Source organism: Rhagoletis pomonella, unplaced genomic scaffold (assembly GCF_013731165.1).
Source record: "Rhagoletis pomonella isolate Grant_MI unplaced genomic scaffold, Rhpom_1.0 Rhpom_scaffold_00006, whole genome shotgun sequence".
Taxonomy (NCBI): Eukaryota; Metazoa; Arthropoda; class Insecta; order Diptera; family Tephritidae; genus Rhagoletis; species Rhagoletis pomonella.
Genome location: NW_023458560.1, coordinates 6,083,646 through 6,093,845, shown reverse-complemented (window position 1 = coordinate 6,093,845; position 10,200 = coordinate 6,083,646). Strand labels below are relative to the sequence as shown.

General features: G+C 34.0%; 1 protein-coding gene across 4 annotated transcripts in view; it reads right to left on the bottom strand.

Moving 5' to 3' along the window:
• Positions 1–10,200, bottom strand: part of LOC118740338 (ATP-binding cassette sub-family G member 4) — a 559,608-nt gene that overhangs the window by 463,285 nt on the left and 86,123 nt on the right. For all 4 annotated transcript variants that reach the window (XM_036471832.1, XM_036471830.1, XM_036471833.1 and 1 more), the window contains one exon: positions 4,032–4,149. In XM_036471832.1, the coding sequence (XP_036327725.1) occupies positions 4,032–4,149 (118 nt within the window). The remainder of the gene's footprint in view (positions 1–4,031; positions 4,150–10,200) is intronic.

Here is a 10,200-nt window from a genome sequence, read left to right as displayed (position 1 = left end):
TTCTTAAACATTATAATATTTTTATGTAGAGGCACTTGACAGATTCTCAGCTTCATTGATGTTTGTTTCCTTGACGACTATAAATTAAAGGAAAATTATAAGACGTCTGAAAAGCAAGTTTCAGTGAAAAGTCATACATGTACTTACTTTTAATTTCATTAAGTAGTGCTCCTGGCTTAGGCTTGCCGTTGATAGGTAACTGATGAAATTGCCTATTTATCAAGTCCCACATTGCAGCGCAAGGCGCAGCGTAGGCGATGCTAAAAACATTGTATGCTTAAAAGCATAGTATATCCACAGCTTTAATATTGAATTTTGTATTGCTTTTTTATTCAGCAAATCCCTTTTTAAAACGTTTAAAATTATATTATACGTTTCACAGCAGCCAACAATTAATTCCGCAATGACACGCGATACAAAAAATATGATGAAATATTAAACTGCCGGTAATTGAGTATATTGTACGAAAATATACGTATGTTGTACGAATTTAAAAAACATGTTTCTGCATTAGTACTTTATACGAAATTATTAACTAAATTGTACGAATACAGAATTGTAGATTTCGTAAATTTAAAACCATACGTAAATCTTACGAATACCTTCCTACGATATACAAAATTATTCGTACAGAGATTTGTTCAGTGCTTTACGAATGTGTTTCGTAAAATAAACGCAAGATTTCGTAAATTGTACTGCAAAAATGCCTTACGAAAGTCCTTACGTTATATTTATGTATGGATCGTAAAATCTTGTTTCGTTGTGAAAAATGTGTTCGTATTATGAACGAAAGTTTCGTACATTGTACAAAAACCAACACTACGAAAGATTTTCGTAGCACTTTTACGAAATTTTATTTTCAGTATACGTATGTATGTATGTACTTAAGCTATTATTCCTGCCCTTTCTGTTCGGTGAGTGAAGCTGTGGCCGCTAAATGAACTTTTATTACCATCTGAAGTGCATTAAGCTAACAGCTAATTTCCTTTTTGCTGCCACAATTTCTTTTCAATCAAGCTACTGAGATAAAGAGGACCAGACAAAATTTCTTCCCCAGAAACCATCTTTAGGACTGTAATTGACAAAATCTGACATCATGTTCTTGTTCGGTTTCTGTATGAATAAATTTTAATGCTCTAACTCTTCAGACGGATCCATATCTAGGGTCTAGCAAATTTGGCTATTTAGATCCGGCGTATCAGATTATTCGTTATTCAAATGTGTTCATACCCGCAATTAGGTAAATATCCGGGTACTGAAAGTGTGTATCAATAGAAAAATATCCAGTGTAATACCACTAAGAAATCAGGTTATAAGTAAAGAAACAATCGACGACTTTCTCTGCTTTTAGGTCGTGGCTAACACGTTAGTCCTTTTAAGGTAACTTTTCAAATCTTCAAACTTGTTTCGCAAGTGAGCTTGCAGGGCAAATATTATTGTACCAATGACGATGTTTCTGAAAAATTTGAAAATTTGTCATAATTTACAATATTTGATATTAGTCAATTTCCTTGCTCATAAAAGTTAATGAATCGTAAACAAAGGCTATTGACCATTAAAAACACATTGCTTGTAATACTTTGTTCTCATAATAATTGTAATTGAATTCCAAATCGCCTCTTCCACTTTACTAAGTAATCAATAAAATTATATATTTCCATTAAAATACATGTGTATGTACATAAATGTTAATGTCTTTATAAGTGCATTAAATTGTTGGGAGCTTTTTTTATTATTGAGAGTAAAAGGTAGAATGGAAATGATGACACTGGTCAACAAAAATCAAAATTATACGTACATATGTATTTTTATACCCGAGCGCACTTGTGCACAAGGGTATATTAATTTTGTTCACATAACGGTTGTTTGTAACAGCCAAAACGAATCGAGATAGATATAGACAAATGTATACATAAATGCTCAGAATGAATAGAGAAATCGATTTAGCCATGTCTGTCTGTCCGTCCGTCTGTCCGTCCGTCCGTGTACACGATAACTCGAGCAAAAATTGAGATATCTCAACGAAATTTGGTACGTAGGTTTCCGTTAATCCAAGGTAGGTTGGTATTGAAAATGGGCGAAATCGGACTGTAACCACGCCCACTTCCCATATCACGGTAATTTCCAGAAATACGAAAACTGCGATATTTTAGTAATGACTGAAGATAATTCACTCAAAATTGATATTTACAATATTTTTCAGACGAAAAATAAGAATATTATAAATTTTTGGAAAATGGGCGTAGCCACGCCCACTTATGGTTACATGTGTATATCTTGGTAACCGCTGCACCAATTTCTTCCAAACTTGGCACAGTTGTTGGCCTTGGTACAGCATACTAAATGGCCGAAAATTTAAAAAATCGGACAATAACCACGCCCACATCCCATATAACGGTAATTTAGAGAAATAAAAAATCTTCGATAAATCAGTAAATATTAAAGCTAATTTATTCAAAATTTATGCTTGCTTAGACTTTCTTACTTGTTAAGTTTAAATTACAATTAATTTATTTTGATATACATATAGAAAGGCCCTATCTAATATTTTTATTTCTTCACAGCATATTTATAAAACTTTATACAAACAAGCTCTTCAATTAAAAATTTCTTTAGAAATAGTGTTTTAATAAACACTGAAACTAGTTTAATGATTTAATTGTTTTTAAATTCTTTTAGGTAGTTAGTGAGTAATGTTATGGGTTCGATATCGCTAGGTTGAAAAGTTGCTGAGTCCACTTTTTGTGAGAACTCATATTTTAATGAAGGAAGCATTTCCAAATTAATTGAGGTACTTGTTTTTTTCCAGGCAGGCTAATGTAATAAAAAATCTTTAAAATAACGGCAAAACCTTCTGGTTCGCATGGAGTTTTGCTTTTCTCTAAACGCGCAAAATGTTGTATTCGATGTCTTGCAAAATACTTAAAGAAAATTGCTGTAGTAAATTTTTCCCGCTCCTGTAAAATTTTTAAAGATGAGCTTAGCAACTTTTCACTCTAAGCTAGCGATATGTATGTATGTGTAGTTATGTATATCTTAAAAATTATTTGGCACTAACGGCACTTTTAGAAAAAGCACTTTTTTTAACAGCGATCGCCCCTTGGCAGGCAATGGCAAACCTCCGAGTGTATTTGAAAAAGCTTTCATTCGGAGACGACGTAAAATTACGTAACCTTACCGACTGTATGGCACTACTTACAATTAAAATATTGAGTCTTTAACGCAAAGTACCGTATCCTGAAACTTTTCTATACCATACCGACATTTCTTGTAATTTATACTTACAATTTTTAATGAAATGTTGCTTAGTGCACATAGCGACAATTTAAGTGTAAACAGCTATTGCACTTACACTTTATAAATATCAGTTAACATAAAAGGTTTTGCATATCAATTAAGAAAAAAAATTTTATGTTATTTAAATTTTGCATACAAATGTGAATATGTGCATATGTACATACATAACGGTGGTGCAAAAATGCAAGTTAAAAAGTAAAGTCGGAATTTTTATGCTCCCACCCCCTAGGATTGTTCTATACCGAAAAAATATAACCCTATTTTTTATCTTGAAATCAAAAAATATTTAGAAGTCGCTCCAAGTTTTCCATGTACTTTACATGAGAAAAAAAAAACAGGAGATTTCCAATAATAATACCCAATTATTTATTTAACCATTTTCCTCATAGTAACTATATTTTACAGATCCGCCAAACCCCTAAGAAAATGCCAGAAGATGCAATGAGGGATAAATAAAAATTGTTATTGGAAGTCTCGTGAAGAAAATCTCAGTTTTCCGGTCGAAAAACAATCATTTCAAAAATTCTATACCATTTGTACGAAAAGTGGTTTTTCTGACATAAAATACGTGGAAAAGTTTGAGCGCTTTGAGCGACTTCTAAATATTTTTGGATTTCAAAATAGAAAAATGTTTCGGTATAAACCAGTCTTAGGCGGTGAGAGCATACAAATTCCAGCTTTACTTAGTTTGGACCACCCTAATGAAATAAGTATGAAGCTTCATAAATTCATACCTGAAGCCTGTCATTACGTTGAGTAGTGTACTCTTTCCAGAGCCTGACGGACCCATTATGGCGGTTAGTTCTCCAGCACGGAAGGCGCCATTGATGCCATGTAAAATCTCCTTTGTAACTAAAATGATTAAATCAAGTAAGAAAACGGTTAACAAGATTGTATGTAATTAAACAAATTTGTGTGCAATACTTAACTAAGTACTTTAAAAATAGAAAATTGCGAAAAGTAAAATAATATGAAATATAAAAGTATCGAAAAGGGGCGTCGCACAGTGTTTCAATTATGTGACATGGTGACAGTTAATAAAAACCCAATTGGGCTTAGAGAGGGAAAAGTGAAAGTCATAAATACAAACATTCACATCATTTACTCATCTCCTATCCACGAACTGTACATTAAAAAAAATAAAAAAATACTGGTGCGGTACCGACTAATCAATTTAATTGCCTTTGGCGCTGAACCCATTAAAGCAAGTGTTCTTTTTTCAACTGTAATTAATTATTTAAGTGTCGTGGAATATTCAGGTGAAGCTAATTGTCATTTATTTGGTATTTTCCTACTTTTTAACACTTTGAAATGTAGATGTTAATGATTATTAGTAAAAAAAAAGTGTGAGTACCGGTCCGTCGGGTCTTGAAATTAGACGCATGATTTTATTATTTAGTTTTAGAATTTATAATTGGATCTTTTCGTGCGACATTTTGCGCTGAACTTCTTTCTGCGTAAGCGGACTTCGGCCGCGCTTAGGAATTGTTACCCTTACTAAATAGAATTATCCGTTCTGTGTTGCCGCAAAAGAAGGGCGGAAGTATTTTTGCGCTGAACTTCTTTCTGCGTAGGCGGCCTTCGTCCGAGCTTAGGAATTATAACCCTCACTAAATATAGTTCTCCTTTCTGTGTTGCCGGAAAAGAGGGGCGGAAGTATTTTTGTGCTGAACTTCTTTCTGCGTAGGAGCCCTTCGGCTGCGCTTAAGAATTATAACCCTCACTAAATAGAATTCTCCTTTCTGTGTTTCCAGAAAAGAGCGGCGGAAGTAAGTATTTTTGCGTAGATGAAAGTTTAATAGAAAATTTCTTATTCATTTAGTGGGCGTGTTTATATATGATTTTTTTGTTTTTCTTGAAAGCTGGAAATTATGCTTTAGGATCAAAAGTGACACTATCCCAATTGGGATTATGACACCTTATAAGAAGTGAAGAAGTGAAGAAAAAGTTGGCTTAAATTTCATCCGATTTCGATGAAATTTAGTTTGTACTCTTCCTTTTATTAGAAAACCTTAAATATAAAATATGGGGAGTGATGGATCGCTATAACGGCCAAACCTCACACAAACTGTGGGCCCAGTCATTAAATGGGTACCAGCACATAACTCCAATTTTAAAATGTGGAATTATGTCACTCCTTATACAGAGACATAAAGCCAATTTTTTTACTTGGGGTTATGTAGCTTCTTATAAGGCCGCTGTGGTGTAGTGGTAAGCAGTGCGCGCTTTCACTCATCAGCACCTGGGTTCAAGCCCTGGTCTAAGCAACATCGCAAAAAATATAGAAAAAGGTTTTTTCTTAACAGCGGTCGTCCCTCGGCAAGCAATGGCAAACCTCCGAGTGTATTTCTGCCTTGAAAAATAGCTTCTCATAAAAATACATACAACATCAAGGCGCACGCCACAAGTCGGAGGAGAAGCTCGGCCAAACACTAACATATGTGTAAGCGCCAATTTATTATTATTATTCAAACCCAGCGCACAACCCATTTCTGGGAGGGGGTGGTTTCCTAACCGAATATTCACTCCACACCAGTGCACGCGCGAGCTCGTGCCCAAGTAAAATTTTCCCGACCCGTACCCGCCGAGCCCATACCAAAAGCCCGGCCCGGACCCATCTCTACATCAAAGTACGACTTTTATTTAAGTTGTGAATGACTTTTTTTAATCATGTATGCACATAGAACTCAGCATAAACAATTAATGCCAGCCTTTAATCAAGCGCAGAATAAAGCACAAAATATGCAGCTGGTCTTCCACAAAAAACTTTGGAAAGGAAAAAGGCGACGAAGTTTGTTGGTTTCGTGTGAGCGATTTTATGAAATGTCAATAAAAAATGCAAGAATTCTTAGAAAATTAATTTTGCTACATATATTCTAAACGTAAGATCCTGAAATGGTAAATTTGTATCGACTTTACCGTGAAACCTGAAAAAATCTGAAAAAGTACAATTGTACATACAATACATAAATAAGTATGTATGTCGTTCCATTTCAAACCTGATAGTGTATTTTGGAACGAATTGTCAGGTTTGGATTGTAAACAAGCTCGTGCTATCTTTTCGAATTAAAAATGGCAATGATTCAATCAACGCAAACAAAAGATGCCATTCAACTCCATTAAAGGAAATTTCCAGGAAAATCTCATGTAAGTTATATCATGACTTAGTTCCGCAAAAATTTGTTCGCCAGAGAGGATAAATAATATTCTCATTCAAACAAGACTTTGAATATTTACTTGGCTTTTGTGGATATTTTAATCTTTGGAGGATTGTGACAGAATTCACAAAAGATTAAATGACCACCGGGAATAAATACAAATTCGCGCGGGCTTATTTTACAATTGATGCACATTTTGAGACTTCTTGAGGCTCGTCGGAAGTGTTTACATTCCAATTTACCTGGAAAATTAGATTAAGTCATCGTTCAATTCCTCCTCAATTTCATTGTCGAATTCGTCTTTGTCTTCATTTCCTAAAGAAGTCGGCTCGGTAGCCTTCTCTAAAACCACTTTTCATAACAAAATACTCAATACTTATTTGATCCTTTAACAATAAAATAGAGGCTTTATAGATGTCAGAATACCGCCAAATAGTTTGTCTTCTTTTCTTGAGTCGCGGCTGATAACAATCATTCATAACTGGGAAAAATTTGATAGAATTAACACCATCTTCAGAGGTTAGAAGCGAAAGAAAACGGAAGAAAAGCCGGTTAATAGGAAGCTGTAAAGCGGAAGTGATGCACATTCAAAATTTTCTAAAAAAAGAACATATTTAAATTTAAGATTTTTCAAAAAGTGGACTTAGTCAATTTGTGCGGTGAGCGGCTTATTTAATACAAAATTATCATGGAACTTATTTCTGACATATCTTCCACGAAACAGATCTTTGAAGTAATGTCTGAGTTTACTTCCTTGGACCAAAAATATATCGATGGAACTTATGTCACGGCCTCGTGGAAGTTATGTCGAAAAAGCAGCCTAAAAAGTACTCCTCCGAAATGCTTTCTGAAGTTTGTCCTACAAAAGCCCTTCAATTTGTACCGCTCCATAAAAAATAGAAAAGATGGAAGAAGGAATGCACGCTCCTAAATTATTACTGGGTATTAAAATATGGAAATCGTCTATCAAAGTAATTTGAGCGTTTTTTAACGGCGTGTTCAAAGCGGAAAGCGTCCCCTGTTTTGCTATACCAAATTATTACCTAATTAATTAACTGCATTCAACAATTGACGTCAAGTTTATTCAAGAACTACTACAAAGTATTTGTACAATCTCCAGCTTTGTTTCCCAATCTAAGCTTCCTTTAACCCTTAATCACACTCCCTGAGTCCACGGGACTCAACAAAAACTTTAACCTTTAATCGCACCCCCTAACAAAAATTTGTTAAACCACCACCCTGAGTCCTCAGGACTCACATTTTATATTCTCAAAAAATACAAAAGACATTAATTATTTAAATTATTTCTTTCTACTTAAAGGCAGATTTTAAGCTCTTTCAACAGAAAATAATCAAAGAATTAATAAAGCTTAAACGTCACTTTCCTGCTAACGTGGAGAAGCTAAAAAATTAAGACTTTAAGTCTAATGAAAGAAAATGGAAAAAATAGCAAAACGAAAACTTCTTACATTTAAACGTAACATATCGTCGTTTAAAGTGCAAAACCGCGTATCAACAAAATACAAAACCGCGTATCAGCAAAATACAAAACCGCGTGTGTGAAGTTGTAGAAATTATTTTCTAGAGTGTAAAAACACTCATATTTCAAAATGGTTTTCTTTTTTATAAAGCAATCGCATTTCTGGCTAGTATATTTCAGGACGAACGGATAAGGATTGAGCCAATAGATTGTGTGAGCAAATCCAATTTTTGGCAGCCAATGTCAGTTACGCGGTTTTGCAGAATGACGATACGCGGTTTTGTACTTTAAACGACGATATGTAGGTGATCAGAATTAAAAATTAAAATTTTTACTCATCGTACAAAATAACGAAACGTGCAGCAGGTAAAGTCACTGCCCTGAAGCTCTCTACCCATATACATTTCTGGTATATGTAAGACAAAAATGGTATTTTACAAACGCAGAGAATGTAAGCTTCCCGTATTGGTTATCACTATCGGAGCATTCCGCGGCGGTGCTATGGTCACTTGGTATAAAATCGGCATCCACATCGTCGGAATATACTTCAGAAATACAATCACGAAAAAGTCCCGCGCAATCCGAGAGATCGTCTTGTAAATCATTTCCATTTTAATCTTCTTCGAGCCTTTTTCTTATTACGTTTTCTGCAGAGTCACTTATGGGCAGTGTTGCCAGGTCTTCGGCATGAGAAAACGTCCCTCTTGGTCTGAAAAAACGTCATTTTCTACCCAAAACGTCTTTTTCAAATGTATGCACAAAGAATTGTTCTTATTAAACTTTCATTGTATACAAAGGAACATATGTACGTAAGGTATATTGAAATGTCATTTGCTGTCACATTTAAAATTCATTCTAAACTGGTTTGAGATCGTTAATATAAAAATCATTTCATACATACACTTGTGATCAGCTGATTAAGTCATCGATTTCGGCTGTTTCTTTTTTGTTTATTTAATGTTTATTATTTTTCCATAAAAGCCTAGCTCATTATATAACAAACAAAATATAAATCCACATTTCAAACTTTGTGCAAAAATTATAAAAAATCTGCAAATTATCAGCCAGATTTTCAACTTTTTATTTAGATTTTTCAGAATTTGTTTGAATTAAATTCCAGGGCAATAATGTGCAAGTTTTAAGGTGCTAAAGAATCGCGTTGATTTTTAATATATATATTTTTTTTCTTCTTGTAAACATTTGGTTAAGTGGTCTGTTGTCGAAAATGCTAAATTACGTTCTGTTAAGAAGGAACATAGCAATATTTCAGCCATTTTACGTTCATTACACTTTCAATAACGGGCCCCATGCGACTAATTGTGTTATTTTCTTTATGCGGGTTAATTCACCTGTGTCCAAAGAATAAATATTTTTTGAAGCAGCTGCTGCAAAAAACAAAGTTTGTAAAGAGTTATTAAGAAAATAATTCAAAGTCAGTTCTACTTACGAGATTTAGTAACAGTGAAAAATTACTGGGAAGTTAAAAAACATAATTTTTTACACAAAAAGCGTCCAAACGTCAACAGGATACAAAAAACGTCCAAATGACGTTAAAAACATCAACCTGGCAACGCTGCTTATGGGGTCAATACTCTAAAATCATGTACATGTGGACGCCATATTCAAACAATACTGATAGAAAATGTAAAATAATAATTAATTTGATAAAATTTATGGAGCACAAAACACCATCATGAGTCCTCAGGACTCACACTTAACCAAATCTAAGCTTTACATAAGTTGCTCGCTAACGTCTGATATATCCTGAGTTCTTCGCCGCACTGTACGAAGGTACACGAACGTTCAGTGCCGAGTGTAAAAATCTGGGTTTGTTTTAAGGCTTTAAAAAGGCAAAAATTGGAGGAAAATATTTTTCTCAACTGGACAAGTAGAAGGCACAGGACCTGTGAAAGGATATTAACATTGTCTTTCAGTAAATGTTAATTTTAGTTTTCTTCGAAACTTTACAAAGATTGTACATAAAATTTATTAATGCGGTTTCACAAAACAGTTGAGCAAAATCTAGCGACACAATCAAAGGTACATATATTAAAAAGTACTAATTAAATAAATTACCAGTTCTCAAAGCTTACCAGGACTACATACTTAGTATATACATACATTCCTATATGTAGATATTCATGTACACACATATGTATGGCTTATTCCATCTCAAATCACCCAGGCCGGGGAAAGTGAATTTAAGTTTGCGATAAAGCTCACAGGGATTGTTCCTTGAACAATTTAAGGAGACACGTATTTTTT